Source organism: Pongo pygmaeus, chromosome 5, assembly GCF_028885625.2.
Source record: "Pongo pygmaeus isolate AG05252 chromosome 5, NHGRI_mPonPyg2-v2.0_pri, whole genome shotgun sequence".
In the NCBI taxonomy this organism is placed as follows: domain Eukaryota; kingdom Metazoa; phylum Chordata; class Mammalia; order Primates; family Hominidae; genus Pongo; species Pongo pygmaeus.
The window spans coordinates 42,970,009-42,989,198 of NC_072378.2; the positions used below are offsets into that span (position 1 = coordinate 42,970,009).

The window sequence follows — 19,190 nt, forward strand, 5'->3', positions numbered from 1 at the left end:
CTGTTATACCCTGCTCTACCTTCTTTTCTTGATAAAAACCTGTTTACACAGAGTCATATATGCAACATATATTTTCCCCACCAGACAGAGCACAGGACCACAGATGAATTCTTTACAGATATGTGTCTAGTACCTAGCACATTGCATAGGACAAGGTAGTCTCTTAATAAGTCAGCCTGGAGCAAGATAATAAGCAAATAGATAATTAATATATCATTAATATTTTATCCCACAGGGAGAAGAGTGACACCTACTATTGCATGCTGTTCAATGATGAGGTTCACACCTATGAACAAGTTATTTATACTCTTCAGAAAGCTGTTAACTGTACACAAAAAGAAGCTATTGGTTTTGCAACTACAGTAGATCGAGATGTAAGTAATTTTACCATGTTGATAATAAATTGAATTTTTACTATAGGTAAGTTACTATAGGTAACTGGAGAATTGAGTTAAAGATATATATATCTAGGCTTTTCTTAAAATTTCATTTGTCATGCCTGTAATCCCAGCACTTTGGGAGGCCAAGGCAGGCAGATCACGAGGTCAGGAGTTCGAGACCAGCCTGACTAACATGGTGAAACCCCATCTTTACTAAAAATACAAAAATTAGCCAGGTGTAGTGGCATGCACCGGTAATCCCAGCTACTCAGGAGGCTGAGGCGGGAGAATCGCTTGAACCTGAGAGGCAGACGTTGCAGTGAGCCGAGATTGCACCATTGCACTCGGGCCTGGGCGACAAAGCGAGACTCCATCTCAAAAAAAAAAAAAATTTCATTTGAATATTGGCCCAAATGTATATTGGGTATAACTATAAGCTATTGCCAATAGAAAGTTTAAGAGGACATATAGTTATTAAAATGGAAATTATAGATGCCTAAAAGAATAAATGTTTTGTTCAAGGAAATATTTATTAATGGCTTGGAAAAGTTAGCATAGCTTTGAAGGAAAATTTTAACTTATTTATCAATGAGTAGGATGAACGTTGTAAATATTGAAAATTGATCAGAGTTGTTTCATGCTTAAACATGTTTGTTTACTGGTTTAAAAGTTATTAATACTGAATACAATACTTTTACAGCTTAATTTTAAATATCTTTATAGGGGCGTAGGTCTGTTCGATATGGAGATTTTCAGTATTGTGAGCAAGCAAAATCAGTAATTGTGGTAAGTAATTTAAAAACATGCCTATATTATTTTTTATTAGTTTAAAACTAGCTTCATACTTCAGCATTTATGAACATGTCTTTCTGCTTTCTCGAATGAAAACCAAAAATTATGTTTAAAGATAATGTTTCTTAAATATTGCATTATTGTTTTATCTAGTTTTTTAAAGCTGTGTAGGATTGATATAGAAAATGAGTATTTAGATAAGATATATTCCCATTTCTCCATCAAAGCAGTCTTAGAATGTTTTTTGCTTTTTGTTTTGTTTTTAATTAGTAGAATTTTGTGTTACTTTTTAGAAATTAAAATGGCCTTAAGCACCATGATTATAATGCAAGCAAAGTTGTTTCTCGATACCTTATGGCAAAATATATTCCATATCCTCATAGCAAGTAGTGTATCATCTTTCTAAAAGCAAACTATTCTCCACATTTGGATTTATTTTTAGAAATTAGAATTTATTTTTCACCACTCCATGTAACTGAATTTTATGTAAATATTCTTTTTAAAAAATAATTTTATCTTTTTTTTTTCCCGAATAGTCTCTGTTGCCCAGGCTGGAGTGCAGTGGTGCAATCTCGGCTCACTGCAACTTCCTCTGCCTCCTGGGTTCAAGTGATTCTGCCTCAGCCTTCCAAGTAACTGGGATTACAGGTGCGCACAGCCATGCCCAGCTAATTTTTGTATTTGTAGTAGAGATGGGGTTTCACCATGTTATCCAGGCTGGTCTCAAACTCCTGGGCTCAAGTGATCCACCCACCTCAGACTCCCAAAGTGTTGGGATTACAGGTGTGAGCCACCACACCTCAAATTTCTTTTAAATATATAAAATAGTATGGAGGCCCCTGTATTATTATCATTTTGTTGTTGTTGTTGTTTGAGACAGAGTCTTACTCTGTCACCCAGGCTGGAGTTTAGTGGCACGATCTCCACTCACTGCAACCTCCATCTCCTGGGTTCAAGCAATTCTTGTGCCTCAGCCTCCTGAGTAGCTGGGACTACAGGCATGTGCCATCACTCCCGGCTAATTGTTTTTTTGTTTGTTTTTTGTATTTTTAGTAGAGAAGGGGTTTCCCCCATTATCCTTTCCCCTTCCCTAGCAATAATTACTTTGCTTAATTTACTTTTTTCATTCTTGTGCGTTCCTTTATATTTCATATATTAAATATCCATCAACATTATATAGGGGTCTTTAGACATTTTGTAACAAGATACCTATTGAATGTATTATACTGCAGCTTGCGTTTTCATTTCAGTGTTGTTTTTAGGTTTATCTGTGTTGATAAGCATTGCTGTAGTTCATTCATTTTTTAAACATTGTATAGTATTTCATGATGATTAAACCACAATTTATTTATTCTCCTGTTGATAGACAATTAGGATGTTTTCCGTTTTTTGCTGTGACAAATACTCCTGCTATGGGCATTATTTTGTCTCCTTTTTACATAGATGCAAAAGTTTCCCTACGGTATATACCAAGAAATGGAATTTCTGAGTTTTTAGGGTATGGACATTCTCAGCTTTACTAGATTTTGCCTAGTTCATCTCCAAAACTGTGGTACCAATATACTTTCCCACCAGCAGTATATGAGAGGGCCTATTTCTCCACATCTTTGTTAAAACTATATATTGTCAAATTTTTAAATTTTGCCAATCTGGGCCAGACACTGTGGCTCACACCTGTAATCCTGTAATCCTAGCACTTTGGAAAGCAGAGGCAAGTGGATCGCTTGAGGCCAAGAGTTTGGGACCAGCCTGGGCAACAGAGCAAGACCCCGACTCTACAAAAAAAAATTTAAAAAAATTAGCCAGGCATGATGGTGCACACATGTAGTCCTAGCTACTCAGGAGGCTGAGGTAGAAGGATTGCCTGAGCCCAGGAGTCCAAGGGTATAGTGAGCTTTGATTACACGAGTACACTCTAGCCTGGGTGACAGAACAAGATCTTGTGTTAAGAAAAAAAAAAAAAAAAAACTTGCCAATCTGATGTGTGTGAAATGGTAGTTCATCAGTTAAATTTGCATTTTCCTTGATTTTTAAGTATCTTATTTTATATTTATTCTATTGGTCATTTAAGTTCTTTTTGGCAAATTTCCTATTCATATTCTTATTTTTTCTGTTGGATTGTCTTTTTCTTACTCATTTAAGTTTGTTCTGGTGCCTTTCATTGAGCAAAAACTTTAAATTTTAATGTAGCAAAATATATATTTTTCTTTATAATTTGTATGTTTTATGTCTTGTTTAAGAAATTCTTCCTTAATGTCTCAACATATTCAATTTAATAATGTATCAGAAACTGTACTTACAGATTATCAAGTAGGGAACAAATAGAAAATGGAAAATGGACAAAGGATATGAAAAGACAGATCATAACAGAAAATCTAGCTGGTCAACATACATGAAGTCAGAGTGATGAAATATCTTGAAGAGATGCAAAGACTGGGAATACGTGCTTAACAATAAATTGCTACAGCATTTAGGGAAAACAGTCTAGTAACATGTTAAAGCTTTACCTCACCTAGGAATTTATCTCATAGGAATACAAATACCAGTAAGTGTGTATACAGTGTGTTCAGTACAGTACTGCTTTTTTTGTAGTCACAGAGGACTGGAAACAGAGAAGATGAATGCCCTTCTCTGAAGGATGTTTTAATAAGTCCACACCACAGAATATTATGCAGTCATTAACAGAAAAAAATCAATGAAAGCTAAGATGCACAAAAGCATGTGTAGTATTTGATTTTCATAAGTCAAACTAACAAGTCTTTAGAAATGTGTGTGTAAATATGTGTAAATGGAGAACATATACAAAAACTTACTATGTTAATGTATGTTATAGAGAAGGGATGGAGCAGAGAGTAAAAGGAGGATCCAAAAAAAATTAAAAGGAGTAAACACATTCTTTAAAAAGTGTTGGCCAAGCATGTCGGCTCACTCCTGTAATCTCAGCATTTTGGGAGGCCAAGGCAGGCAGATTGCTTAAACCCAAGAGTTTGAGACCAGCCTAAGCAACATGGCAAAATCCCATTTCTACAAAAAAAAATAACAATAACAAAAAATTAGCCAGGTGTGGTGGCGCACACCTGTAGTCCCAACTATTTGGGAAGCTAAGACGGGAGGTCGAGGCTGCAGTGAGCTGTTATCACGCCATTGCATTCCAGCCTGGGCAACAGAGTGAAACCCTGTTACAAAAAAAAAAAAAAAAGAAAAAAAAAGATGTTGATAGATTTGAATAGACATTTCTCTGGAGCAGATATACAAGCAGCTAAGATACCACTTCACACCTATTAGGATGGCTTCTGTCAAAATAAATAAATAAATAAATAAAAATGGATAGGCAGGCACCTATAGTCTCAGCTACTCTGGAGGCTGAGGCAAGAGGATTGCTTGAGCCCAGGAGTTCAAGGCTGTAATATGTGATCATGGTACCTGTGAATAGCCTCTGCACTCCAACCTGGGCAACATAGCAAGACTCCGTCTCTAAGGGAAAAAAAGTGTTGGCAAGGATATGGAGAAATTAAAACCTTTGTGCACTACTGGTAGGAAGGTAAAATGGTATAGCCACTGTGGAAAACAGTCCAGCAATTCCTCAAAACATTAAAAATAGAATTACCATGTGATCCAGCAATTTTGCTTCTGGGTATATATGCAAAATAATTGAAAACAGGTTTCAAAGAGATATTTTACACCCCTGTTCAAGCACCATAATTCACAATAGGCAAAAGGTAGCAGCAACCCAAGTGTCTGCTAATGAAGGAATGGAGAAACAAAATGTGATATATACATGCAATGGTACATTACTCAGTCTTAAAAAGGAAGGAAGTTCTGATACATGCTACAACATGAATGGATCTTGACAACATTATGCTAAGTGAAATAAGGTGGTAACAAAAAGATAAATACCATATGATTCTACTTATATGACCTACCTAGCATTGTCATATCCATAGAAACAGAAAGAGACAGAATGGTGGTTGCTAGATGCTAGGGGAAGAAAGTAGCAGGGACTTGCTCTGTATTAGATATTATGTAGAGTTTCACTTTTGCAAGATACAGAGTTCTGGGGACTAGTTTCACAACAGTGTGAATATACTTAATACTGAACTGTACACATAAAAATGGCTAAGATGAAAGTTTTATATGTATTTTACCATGTTTTTGTTTTTTTTTTTTTTCTTTTTGAGACGGAGTTTTGCTCTTGTTGCCCAGGTTGGAGTGCAATGGCGCGATCTCAGCTCACCGCAACCTTCGCCTCCCAGGCTGAAGCGATTCTCCTGCCTCAGCCTTCCAAGTAGCTGGGATTACAGGCATGCTCCACCACGCTCAGCTAATTTTTGTATTTTTAGTAGAGACGGGGTTTCACCATGTTGGTGAGGCTGGTCTCGAACTCCTGACCTCAGGTGATCTGCCTGCCTCAGCCTTCCAAAGTGCTGGGATTACAGGTGTGAGCTACCGTGCCCAGCCATGATTTTTAAAAAAAAAAGTTGATAACATGGGCTGGGCGCAGTGGCTCATGCCTGTAATCCCAGCACTTTGGGAGGCCGAGGTGGGGGGATCACGAGGTCAAGAGATTGAGACCATCCTGGCCAACATGGTGAAACCCTGTTTCTACTAAAAATACAAAAATTAGCTGAACGTGGTGGCGCATGCCTGTAGTCCCAGCTACTTGGGAAGCTGAGGCAGGAGAATCACTTGAAACTGGGAGGCAGAGGTTACAGTGAGCAGAGATTGTGCTACTGCACTCCAGCCTGGTGACAGAGCGAGACTCCGTCTCAAAAAAAAAAAAAAAAAGTTGATAACATGATCACATCTATGCAATAAATTATTTAAATAAGTACATAATTATATTGAGAAATTAGAGACATAAAGCAAGCTAAAACATTTAAATCATTTATTATTGGTACAGCAGATTTTCAAATATAGGACTAAAGATTCAGATTACTGGCCAGGCGCAGTGGCTCACACCTGTAATCCCAGCACTTTGGGAGACCGAGGCAGGTGGATCACTTGAGGTCACGAGTTCAAGACCAGCCTGGCTAACATAGTGAAACCCTGTCTGTACTAAAAATACAACAGTTAGCCAGGCATCGTGGTGGTGCGTGTCTGTAGTCCCAGCTCCTTGGGAGGCTGAGGGCAGGAGAATCACTTGGACTCAAGAGGCGGAGGTTGTGGTGAGCCGAGATTGCTCCACTGCACTCCAGCCTGGGTGACAGAGCGAGACTCCACCTCAAAAAAAGAAAAAAAAAAAAAAGATTCAGATTACTCATAAACTAGCTGAACCTTCGTGGTTTTTTTTGTATGAGTCCTAAGATTTCCTCTAGAAAATTAGGATCTGAATCAAGTAAGGCAAGGAGAATGGTGTTTTTCTTACATCCATGAAAAATTCTCCTATGATGATGATGGTGTGGTTATATTAAGTAAAAATAATAACTTTGTTCTGCCAATAGAATAGCTTTTTAAGTTAATTTTTAAATCTTGCCATTTCTTTTTAAGAGAAATACCATTAGACAGACAAAGCCACTCAAAGTTCAAGTTATGCATTCATCTATCGTCGCACATCAGAATTTTGGTTTGAAACTTTTGTCTTGGCTGGGAAGTATTATTGGATATTCAGGTAGGTTCATAAAAGTTCATGCCAATTGTCTATTAAAAATGAGCTCAATATGCTGTTGCAAAACTGTTTTGGAAAAAATATCAACTGGAATAATTTCCTGCTTTAATTTTACATTTTAAAATACCATTTCAAAATATCTTTATGCATAGAAGAAAACCTATGTTTAACAAATTTGGTCATACTGGATATTTTTTATATGCACACAAAGGATTCTCTATTCAAACAAATTCAGGAAACATTAGTTTAAACAATTGTAAAGGACATTAATATGCTAATGCAATGCAATATACATTTCACAAGCAATTTTTTTTTAAACTTTTTTTAGTGGAGCATTTTGCAGAACTCTTCTACTGAGTAAGCTGGAAAAATGCTGCTGTAAATAAAAACCTAAGTGATTAGCTGTTTAAATGATAAAACACTAATGTTGATTTATGTGTTTTGACTCCTACAACTTTTGGTTACCAATAATTTGCAACTCTGAAAATTTGCAAATTAGAAGTTACCAATTTGTGTTTTAAAAAAAAATTTTTGGCCAGGTGCCATGGCTCATGCCTGTAATCCTAGCACTTTGGGAGGCCAAGGTGGGTGGATAACCTGAGGTCAGGAGTTCAAGACCAGCTTGACCAACATGGCAAAACCTCATCTCTACTAAAAATACAAAAATTAGCCGGGCGTGGTGGCATGCGCCTGTAATCCCAGCTACAGGAGGCTGAGGCAGGAGACTCACTTGAACCCGGGAAGCAGAGGTTGCAGTGAGCCAACATCACGCCACTTCACTCCAGCCTGGGCAAAAGAGTGAAACTCTGTTTCAAAAAAAAAAAAAAATTCCAGAGTCTAGAAATTCGGTCATTTTTTTCTTTATGTAATGGTAAGAATTAAGAATCCTCATATCTGCAGCCAAAAATACAAGCCTGGTGTGTAACACTAAAGGGTAAAACAGGGATAGATATAAGCTGTTATGCTGTTCTTCAGGCAACACTGTGGATAAGTGACATTCAGATGTTTACTGTAAAGAAAAATTTGAATACATTTGTATTGAAGGGCTTTTAGAAAAGAGCATTACTACACAGAACTGAGAGTTGAAAATACAAAGGTGTGGAAGATTAAGAGAACGCGTTTACTTTAAAAGATAATTTAAAAGTTATTTTTCCAGGCTGACACGGTGGCCCACTCCTCTAGTCATAACACTCTGGGAGGCTGAGGTGGGAGGATCCCTCGAGCCCAGGAGTTCATAGACCAGCCTGGGTAATATATAGGGAGACCCCATCTCTATCTAAAAATTTTTTTAAAAGAAAATAAACAAATATCTTTCCAGTTATTTTTCTTAGCCCTATATTCTTTATTTTGGTGTTTTCCATTGTTTACCTGCATGCCAAGTGTTGTGCTACAGTATTAATGGAGAGTATAATGGAAGTAATGTCCTGCTGAAAATTTTTTTTGAGATATTTATCATTAATAATTTATATATTCCTATTTAATACTTACATAGGTCTTCAGCCTTTTAAAGGATTTCTGTTTGACAGCTTTTGTAATTAAAAGTTATTATTTTTTTTTTATTTTGCATGCTTGAAAAAGATGCAAGCATGCTTGCATGCTTGAAAAAGGTGAAAACAGTGATTTAAATTATAAAGTATGGGCCCAGGCACGGTGGCTCATGCCGGTAATCCCAGCAATTTGAGAGGCTAAGGCAAGTGGATCACTTGAGCCCGAGTTCAAGACCAGCCTGGCCAACATGATGTGAAACCCCGTCTGTACTAAAAATACAAAAATTAGCCAGGCGTGGTGGCGCATGCCTGTAATCCCAGGTACTTGGGAGGCTGAGGCACAGGAATTGTGTGAACCCAGGAGGCAGAGGTTGCAGTGAGCCAAGATCACATCACCGCACTGCAGCCTGGGCGACAGAGTGAGACTCTGTCCCCCAAAAAATAAATCAATAAATACATAAATAAATATATATATGTGTGTGTGTATATATATGTATATATATAAAATATATATATACACACATGTACATATATGTGTGTATATGGGTCTATATATATGTATGTATATATATATGTGCGTGTATATGTGTATATATGTATGTATATGTGTGTATATGTGTATATGTGTGTATGTATGTATGTGTGTGTATATATGTGTGTATACATGTATATATGTATGTATATATGTATGTATGTATATATATGTGTGGAACAAATAAGTGTTAAAGCTTTGGTTATTTTAATGCTTATATTAATATTTGAAGAACGTTTCTGAAGTTTACATTTAAAAGGTTGTAGTAATATATTTTCCAGGGTCCCTCACATGCCAAGTCCGCAATAAGTTTTTGTTTAATGAATGAAGAATTTTTTATGTAACATTAATTAAATGCACTGGTGTATATTATAGTGCAGAAGTCATGCATTCCTCCTTTTAAATGGTAGCACATTTTATATTTCAGTTATGGAATGTATAACACTTTCACTGTAATCTGGTTTAATTAGCATAAGTGCTTAAAGAACAATATTAAGTGGTTTTTTGGATGTTTTTCTCTTTAGTTAAATTCATTAAAGCACAAGAGGTTATTGCCTTTATGATAGGCATATATTTTGACTTTCAGGAGTAATGGTTTGTGATGTGAGATTTGAAATTTATTTCCTTTTTGTTAAAATATTAATAAAACAGTTAATATGTTTGCCTTTTCCAAATAAATTTGACCTTTGAGAAAACATTTAAAACTCTACAGATCCATTTGAACATCTACTAAAATGTCACTTTATTTTAATATTTGAAGTTGCTATCTCATTACTACCTTTCCTTCTATTTAAAGATGGCCTTCGCCGGATTTTATGTCAAGTTGGTTTACAAGAAGGGCCAGATGGTGAAAACTCTTCTCTAGTGGACAGACTGATGCTTAGTGATTCCAAATTATGGAAAGGTGAATCTCTTAACTACTTTTAAGTTGTAGAGGAACCTATATAAGTAATTGGGATGTGAAAGGTTTTTATCATTTGGGAAGATAATTAATACATATATTTGTGCTTTTCAAAATTAGCATTGCAGTCTTAGTCTTTGAAAAATATAGATTTGGTGGGGGAGGGGTCCATGATCCAACTTAAATGGACTTTATATTTTGTTACAGAATTATGTTTAGGAAACTTGGTTTTATAAACAAATTGCAAATATTTTGTGCTAAGGAAAACATGTATTTTGCTCCTTTTTTGAAGGGACAGGATCTCACTCTGTTGCCCAGGCTGGAGTGCAGTGGCATGATCATTGATCACTGCAGCCTCCAACTCTTGGGCTCAAGCAATCCTCCCTTCTTGACCTCCCTAGTAGCTGGGACTACATGTGCATACCACCATGTATGGCTTTCTTTGTTTTTGAGACTTAAAATACAAGCCAGTCTCAGTGGTGTGTGCCTGTAGTGCCAGCTACACAGGAGGCTGAGGCAAGAGGATCACTTGAGCTAGGAGTTTGAGTTCAGCCTGGGCAACAAAGCAAGACCCTATCTCTTTAAAAAAAAAAAAAAGAAATGCTGTGTTGGCTGGGCGTGGTCGTTCACACTTGTAATGCCAGCACTGTGGGAGGCTGAGGCAGGAGGATTGCATGAGCCCAGGAATTAAGACCAGCCTGGGCAACACAGCAAGACACTGTCTCAAAAGTAAAAAAAAAACACAAAAAAAAAAACCCACTGTGGATCACATAAAACTTGAGAAATGTAATTGTTTGGCGTGTCCTTATCTTATACCATGATCTTTTTCTACAAGGTGCTAGGAGTGTATATCATCAGTTGTTCATGAGCAGTCTGCTTATGGATTTGAAATACAAGAAACTGTTTGCTGTTCGATTTGCAAAAGTGAGTGGCTTTTCAATTTTGAAAATAGGTTATATATAGAGTAACTATGCCCATAATTATATGTAGGCTTCAAAAAATTAACATCTAATAGTAACATGTCAATGTGTTGATATTAAATTCTAAGAAACTTTATAAATAATCTTTTCATTCTTTATCAATAGAATAAAATTATAGCAGTGAGACTTCTTGTTCATCACCTCCTATGATAACATGAGTATCTATTATACAATGTTTATGAAATAATAAAGAGTTTAAACCTATGTCATTGTGAATTATGGTATTTTTTCTATTAAAATTCATATAAGGAAACTAATCTCAGTTTAAATGACATATATATGAATATGATTTAATAAATATATTTGTGCATTTTAAAATTAGCATTGCTGTCTTCGTCTTTAAAAAAATAGATTTTTTTGGGGTGGGGGGGTCATGATCCAAATTAAATAGCCTGTATATTTTGTTAGAAAATTATATTTAGAAAACTTTGATTTTATAAATAGATTGCAAATATTTCGTGCTAAGGAAAACATGTATTTTGCTTTTTTTTTTTTTTTTAAGAAACAAGTTCTCTTCAGAACTCTAGGTTATTGATAAGTTCTCCCTTTTAGCAGCATGTGCATAAGCTAACCACTTATTTTTTTGCATTCACCTGAATTAGGAAGTATATGAGAATCACTTGGAGAGCTCTTTCAAAATACATGTGTTGTGTTCCATTCTCAAATCTACTGAAACAGATTCACCAAGAATGGGGGCCCAAGCATGTATGCTTTGGAAGAGTCATCAGATGATTCTGATATGATGCGGAAGTAATGAAAGTCTGATTTCATCAGAAACAGTGTAATGCTGCTGTGGTTTAGCTCCACCAGCATACAGTGATATCTTGGAAGCTTAGTAGCTGTTACTGCCTATTTGGGCTGGTAAACTGCCATTGTGCTCCAGAAGAAAGAATCAATATTTATACAGGATTCCATAGTTTCCATAGTGAATCAATATCTATACAGGATTCTATTGGTAGAAATCATTCCAGTTATTGTTTTCATAGCAGTGTTATCTTCTTGACTTCTCCAGCACTGACTTTTCATTATAATCCTTAAACATTTGGTCATTGTGGATTAGAGGTGAATCTCCCCCTTGTTGTTTAGAATTACCAGCAGTTGCAGAGAGATTTTATGGAAGATGATCACGAGCGAGCAGTGTCGGTGACTGCTCTATCTGTCCAGTTCTTCACTGCACCTACTCTGGTGAGTAGTGCTTGCCTTTTCTTTGTAACTGATAGCTGGCACTCCTTGCCTTTTTTTGCCTTCTTAATAGAACTATGAGCGTTTGCAGAGTGATTATGTGACAGATGACCACGACAGAGAGTTTTCAGTCGCAGACCTCTCGGTTCAGATATTCACGGTTCCTTCACTTGTAAGTACTGAAAGACTAGAAGAACTTTCTTGTTTTCTATTAACAGAAGCCTTAAAATAATAGAGAACTAAAGTCTGTATATTCCTGAAAAGAACAGTATTTTATTAATGGGTAATCAGACTTCAAACACCTTCACTATTCTTTTACTAGAATATAACCTTGAATATCAAAGTCATCTGGTGGGGGGGACGTCATTTAAACTTAATTTATACTTTATCTTCAGAGTAAAGGAGAGGGAAACAATCTACAATTTTTCATAGTACTTCCCTGAGATTTTGAACTGATTAGTTCACATTAAGCCGATTGATTTCATAAATTATCCTTGGCATTAGAATTAGACAGCATATTGTACACTGTCTCACAATTCGAGAAGTCCTCCTCCCAACTCCATCCCAAAAGGGGAGATGTAGCTAAGGCAATTGAATCATGATGATTGGGTGGTCTTTTACTGAGCTTCACGAGTTGCGCATAAAGGCATCATTATGTTTTAGCGCTGTATACATAATTAAAATTCATATTTAATTTGTTCAGCAAATTTAAGAAACACCTATTTATTGAGCACAGTTCTAGGCTTTGAGAATGTAACAGTAAACATAACAAATGTGACCCTTCCCTCCCACCATAGTGGGAAAGACTCACATAAATAGTTAATCAGAATCACAATGAAAATTCCGTTGGTTTGAGAGAGAATAACAAGAGACCTGACCTTTTCCCACACTTCAGGGCTTCTCTAAGAAAGGTGCCTTTGTGCAAGGGCATGAGGGAAGGTCCATGCAAAGGGATGAGCAGTTGAGAAAACCTGGAGGAGAAGGGCGGAGCATTACCTCTTGGCAAATAGAGGAAAACCAGGACACTTGAAGATCCTTGAACCTGGAGTGAAATTGTATAGGTTTAAGAGCATTTTATAGTTACTTTATTAATAAGGCATATTAAAAATAACTGAATTTTTCCCCATATTACTTTTATGTTAAAGGATGTATTCTAATACAGTGGAAGCTGACTGGAGTCTGTTTACCCATTAAAGAGCTAGTATGATAGGCCAAATTAAGGATTTTGCATTTGGTCTTAAAAACATGAGAAGGCATTAAAGAGTTTTAAGTGGTATTTACATAATTACATTTGTGATTTTAAAAGATCATGCTGTCTGTAATTTGGAGAACAAATTGGATGGGGGTAAAAGTGAGTATGGGAAACCTAATCAGATGCTAACGCAATGACCCAGGGAAAAATTGATGGTAACTTGAACTGGGACGCTGAAAGTGGATATGAATCATGAGGGATATTTTTAGGTGGTGAAATCTACAGAACTGGCCAAGTGGGTTTGAGGGTTGTTGGACTTGCTGACGAACTGGATGTCGGGTTTGAAGAAGTATAAGGATGATTCGCAAGCATCTGGCTTGCAGCTGAGTAGATGTTGTGCCACTTGCTGAGTGATTAGCATTTGTAAAGAGGGAAAGTGATGCTTTTAGTTTAGTCAGGGTTGAGTTCCAGAAGCCTCTGAGATGACCCTATGTGTATTCATATCTGTGCTTCCCTCCTCCATTGAACCATTTCCATGCCAGTACCACAGTTGTAATAATTATTTATAGCTTAATATTCCATTTTGACATCTTAAATCCCATTTCATTTGATAGCTTAAATCTCCTTTCATTATTATTTTCCAAAATGTTTTTGCTTATTCTTAGGCCTTTTTCAAAAAGACAAAGTAAAATCAGATTGTCAGTTACCAAAAACCACGTTAGAATTTTGACTGAAAAGACCTTGTATTTGTAGATTAATTTAGGAAGCACTGACATCTTTGCAATATTGAATATCGCAACTAGGAATATAATTTGTCCTTGTTTATTCAAATGTTATTTTATGTTCTTAGTAAAAACTTCATAGTTCTCTCGTTATAAACATATATATATATATATATATATATATTTTTTTTTTTTTTTTTAGTTCTCGATCTCGGCTGTGCACAGTGGCTCACCTCTGTAATCCTAGCCGAGGCAGGTGGATCACCTGAGGTTAGGAGTCTGAGACCAGCCTGACCAACATGGTGAAACCCCATCTCTACTAAAAATAGAAAAATTAGCCAGGCGTGGTGGTGCACGCCTGAGGCTGAGGCAGAAGAATCACTTGAACCTGAGAGGTGGAGGTTGCAGTGAGCTGAGATTGAGCCATTGCACTCCAGCCTGGGTGACAGAGCGAGATTCTGTATCCAAAAAAAAAGTTATTGCTCTGTCACTCAGGCTGGAGTGAGGTGGCACGAACACAGTTCACTGCAGCCTTCACCACCTGGACTTAGGCAATCCTCCTGTCTCAGCCTCCCAAGTAGCTGGGACCACAGATGCATGCCACCACACCCAGCTAGTCTTAACATTTTTTAATTAAGCTTATATGTTTTATATTTTTGATGCTGTAGTAAACTTTTTATATTTTTAAACAGGCTATGCTAGTATTTAGGAAAACTACTGATTTTTATATATCCATCTTATATCTATCTGGTCTATCTGGATATATATGTATTCAGATTAAATAGGTTCTACCAAACTCTTTTCCATAATGGTTGAACCAATTCATGCTTCTGTTAATAATGTATGAAAGTGATAGTTGCTCCACATCCTCACCAACCCTTGGTTTTACCAGTCTTTTAAGATTTTATCTATTCTAGTGGGACATAGTGGTTTCTCATTATGGTTTTAGTTTGCATTCTTCTGGTGATGATGAAGCTGAATTCCTTTTTATATGTTTATTGTCATTTGGATATACTCCTTTGTGAATCCCTGTTAAAGTTGTCCTTTGATTATCTATTGAGTTGTCTGCCTTTTTCTTACTGGTTTGTCAGAGTTTTTCATAGATTCTGCATACATATTCTTTGTTGGATATATATACTACAATTATTTTTTCCACTCTTGTCTTATTTACTTCCTGAATATTAAGTGTCTCCTTTTTTTTTTTTTTTAAAGACAGAGTCTCACTGTCCCCCAGGCTGAAGTGCAGTGGCATGATCTCGGGTCAATGCAACCTCAGCCTACCGAGTAGCTGGGACTACATACGTGCCCAGCTAAGTTTTTGTATTTATAGTAGAGACGGGGTTTCACTATGTTGGCCAGGCTGGTCTCGAAATCCTAGCCTCAAGTGATCCACCTGCCTCAGCCTCTCAAAGTGCTGGGATTACAGGCATGAGCCACCGCACCCAGCCGTGTCTCTTAATGAGCCAGAATTCATAATTATAACATGTACTAATTTTGTTTGTTTGTTTGTTTTTAAGACGGAGTCTCACTCTGTCACCCAGGCTGTAGTGCAGTGGCGTGATCTCCACTCACTGCAACCTCTGCCTCCCGGATTCAAGCGATTCTCCTGCCTCGGCCTCCTGAGTAGCTGGGACTACAGGCGTGTGTGACCATACCCGGCTAATTTTTTTTTTTTTTTTTTTTTTTGTATTTTTAATAGAGACGGGGTTTCACTATGTTGGACAGACTGGTCTCAAACTCCTGACCTCAGGTGATCCACCGCACCCGGCCGTACTTTTTGTATATTGTTTAAACAATTTTTGTGTATCCCAAGGTCACAAAGATATTCTCCCACGTTTTCTAAAAGCTTGCCTTTCCCATTTAAATTCCCAATCCATCTATAATTCATTTTTGTGTATCTAAGAAGTAAGGTCTTGATTTTTCCCCCTACATAGTTATTCAATTAACCCAGAAGTGTTTATTGAAGATATTTTTTCACCTGTTGCGTTTCAGGAGCACCTTTGTCATAAATCAAGACCTTTATATGTGTGTGTCTGTCTTATCTATCTCTGTGCCCCTGCTACACTGCCTTAATCATAGTAGTTTTGTGAGTCTCAGTATCTGATAGTTAAATCTTCCAGCTTTATTCCTCAGAGTGCCTTGGCCATTCTTCTGTTTGTTTGTTTGTTTGTTTGTTTTTGAGATGGAGTTTCATTGTTGTTGCCCAGGCTAGAGTGCAACGGTGCGATCTGCAACCTCTGCCTCCCGGGTTCAAGCAATTCTCCTGCATCAGCCTCCTAAGTAGCTGGGATTATAGGCATGCACTAACACACCTGGCTAATTTTGTATTTTTAGTAGAGATGGGGTTTTGCCATCTTGGTCAGGCTGGTCTTGAACTCCTGACCTCAGGTGATCCATCCCCCTCAGCCTCCCGAAGTGCTGAGATTACAGGCGTGAGCCACTGCGCCAGGCCAGCCTTGGCCAGTCTTAATCCTTTGTATTTCTATATGAATTTAGATTCAGAATATCAGCTTCCATACACACGAAGAAGCCTTCATATATTTTGATTGAGATTGAAATTAATCTCTCCTTCAGTTTAGGAAGAATTGGTATCTTTATAATATTGAGTCTTCCGCCCTGTGAACTTGATGTATTCCTTCATTCATTTAGTTTGTTTAAAAAATTTATTTCAATACTTTATAGTTTTCATTATAGAGGGCTACCCACTCTTCTTTTTTTTCTTTTTGAGATGGAGTCTTGCTCTGTCACCCAGGCTAGAGCACAGTGGCACAATCTTGGCTCACTGCAACCTCTGCCTCCCAGTTTCAAGCAATTCTCCTTTCTGAGCCTCCCGAGTAGCTAGGATTACAGATACCCGCTGCCACCATGCCTGGCTAATTTTTGTATTTTTAGTAGAGACAGGGTTTCACCATATTGGTCAGGCTGGTGTCGAACTCCTGACCTCAGGTGATCCATCCATCTCAGCGTCCCAAAGTGCTGGGATTACAGGCGTGAGCCACTGCGCCTGGCCCCCATTCTTCTTTTGTTAGATTTATTTCTAGGTGTTTGGTTTGGTTTTGGGGGGAGGGGAGACATTGTTTTTGGGTTTTTTGGTGTTTTTTTTGTTTTTGTTTTTGTTTTTGAGACAGAGCCTTACTCTGTTCCCCATGCTGGAGTGCAGTGGTGCAATCTCAGTTCACTGCAGCCTCCGCCTCCCAGGTTCAAGTGATTCTTCTGCCTCAGCCTCCCAAATAGCTGGGATTACAGGTGTGTGCCACCACACCTGGCTAGTTTTTTTGTATTTTTCATAGAGATGGTGTTTCACCATGTTGGCCAGACTGGTCTCAAACTCCTGACCTCAGGTTGTCTGCCCACCTCAGCCTCCCAAAGTGCTGGGATTACAAGCGTGAGCCACCGCACCTGGCCTGTTTTTGGCTTTTGATTCTATGGGAAATTTTTTTTAACTTTACTTTGTATTTGCTTATAGAAATACATTCATTTGTATATATCAGCCATGTATCCAGCCACTTTTTCCACATTCATTTATTCTAATGGTTTACAGATTTTTTTTTTTTTTTTTTAAGATGGGGTCTGTGTTGCTCAGGCCAGTCTCAAACTCCTGAGCTCAAGCTATCATACTGCCTCAGCATCCCAAAGTGCTGGGATTACAGGCATGAGCCGCTGTGCCCAGCCAGTTTGCAGATTCTTTTGGATTTTTCTGTGTACATAATCGTATCACTTGTCATCCATGAATAACAGCAGTTTTAGTTCTTATTTCAAATATTTATATATTTTATTTCATTTTCTTTATTATACTGGCTGGGACCTCAACTACAGTGTTAAATACAAGTGGTAGATAAAAGCAGAAATCTTTGTCTCATATCTGATCTCAGGGGGAAGCTTTTATTATTTTACCATAAAGTATCATGTTTTGCTTTGGAGTTTTGTTTGCTTGGTTTTTGTTTGATTGTTTGTAGATACTCTTATCAGATTAGAGAAATTTTCTCTATTCCTAGTTTGCTCTAAGGTGGTAGTATTGTTTAAGAGAGGGAGCCTTGTGATATTGCCCAGCCTGCCCTCAAATTCCTGGGCTCAAGCAATCCTCCCATCTCAGTCTCCCAAGTACCTGGAACTACAGGCATGTGCCACTGAGCCCAGCTTGGTTTTTGTTTGTTTGGTTTTTGATTTTTTTTTTGAGACGGAGCCTCACTCTGTCACGCAGGCTGGAGTGCAGTGGTGTGATCTCAGCTCACTACAACCTCCGCCTTCCGGGTTCAAGCGATTCTCCTGCCTCAGCCTCCTGAGTAGCTGGGATTACAGGTGCGCACCACCACGCCCGGCTAATTTTTATAGTTTCACCACATTGGTCAGGCTGGTCTTGAACTCCTGACCTCGTGATCCACCCTCCTCGGCCTCCCCAAGTGCTGGGATTACAGGCGTGAGCCACTGCACCCGGCCAGTTTTTGTTTGTGTTAAATCATGAATATGTGTTTAATTTTCATGAATTCAAGAGAGGCATTGGATGGTATGATCAAGTGGTTTTTTTCTCCCTTTTTCTGTTAATAAGGTTATTTAATTTTTTTTCAAATGTTTTGTTACTTTTGCATTAAGGAAATAAACCAAACTTGGTTGTGATGTATTATCCTTTTTCTATATTGCTTGATTCTATTTGTGCACCCTTATTTGTGAGAGAGATTAAGTGATAATTTTCTTTCCTTGTTATAGCCTTTTGGGGTTTTAGTATTAAGATTAAAGAGGACTCATTAATTAAATTGGCAAGTATATTCTGTTTTCTGGAAAATTTTATGTAAGATAGGTATTGCTCTTTTTTTTGTTTGTTTGTTTTGTTTTATTTGTTTTGTTTTGTTTTGTTTGTTTTTTGAGACCAAGCCTCGCTCTACCACCCAGGCTGGAGTGCAGTGTTGCGATCTCAGCTCACTGCAGCCTCGACTTCCTGTGTGCAAGTGATCCGCCTCAGCCTCCCAAGTAGCTGGGACTACAGGCATGCACTACCACACCTGGCTAATTTTTTTTTTTTTTTAGTGTTTGTTGAGTTGGTGGGGGGGTGTTGCTTTGTTGCCCAGGCTAGTCTTGAACTCCTGACCTCAAGTGATCCTTCCACCTTGGCCTCCCAAAGTGTTGGGATTACAGGTGTGAACCACTTATTCCTTACTGCTTTTGTAATTGCCCAACAGATTCTTCCTGCCCACTGTACAGATAAAATCAATTCACTGAGACCACAGCATTGCAGTACAGAAAGAGTTAAATTGACACGAGGCTGGCCACACCACATAGGAGACAGAGTTTTTACTCAGAATCTCCCCCTGAAGGCTTGGAGGTTAGGGGTTTTCAAGTATAATTTGGTGAGCAGAAAGCTAGGGAGTAGGTGATGCTGATTGGTTGAGGAGGGCATCATTAGGGTGTGTGCTGAGTCCACT

At 37.7% G+C, this 19,190-nt stretch overlaps 1 protein-coding gene across 7 annotated transcripts in view; it reads left to right on the forward strand.

Moving 5' to 3' along the window:
* UBR2 (ubiquitin protein ligase E3 component n-recognin 2) overlaps positions 1-19,190 on the forward strand; it is a 129,044-nt gene that overhangs the window by 42,171 nt on the left and 67,683 nt on the right. For 6 of the 7 annotated variants that reach the window (XR_010126837.1, XR_010126838.1, XR_010126839.1 and 3 more), the window contains exons 6-11: positions 236-374; positions 1,104-1,166; positions 6,660-6,780; positions 9,593-9,700; positions 10,533-10,621; positions 11,933-12,031. Coding sequence is in view for 4 of the 7 variants with exons in the window: in XM_054493386.2 (XP_054349361.2) it covers positions 236-374; positions 1,104-1,166; positions 6,660-6,780; positions 9,593-9,700; positions 10,533-10,621; positions 11,933-12,031 (619 nt within the window). In the remaining 3 variants the exon portion in view is untranslated. Of the gene's footprint in view, positions 1-235; positions 375-1,103; positions 1,167-6,659; positions 6,781-9,592; positions 9,701-10,532; positions 10,622-11,763; positions 11,863-11,932; positions 12,032-19,190 lie in introns of all 7 variants that reach the window. The other variant, XM_054493387.2, reaches the window with a different exon arrangement.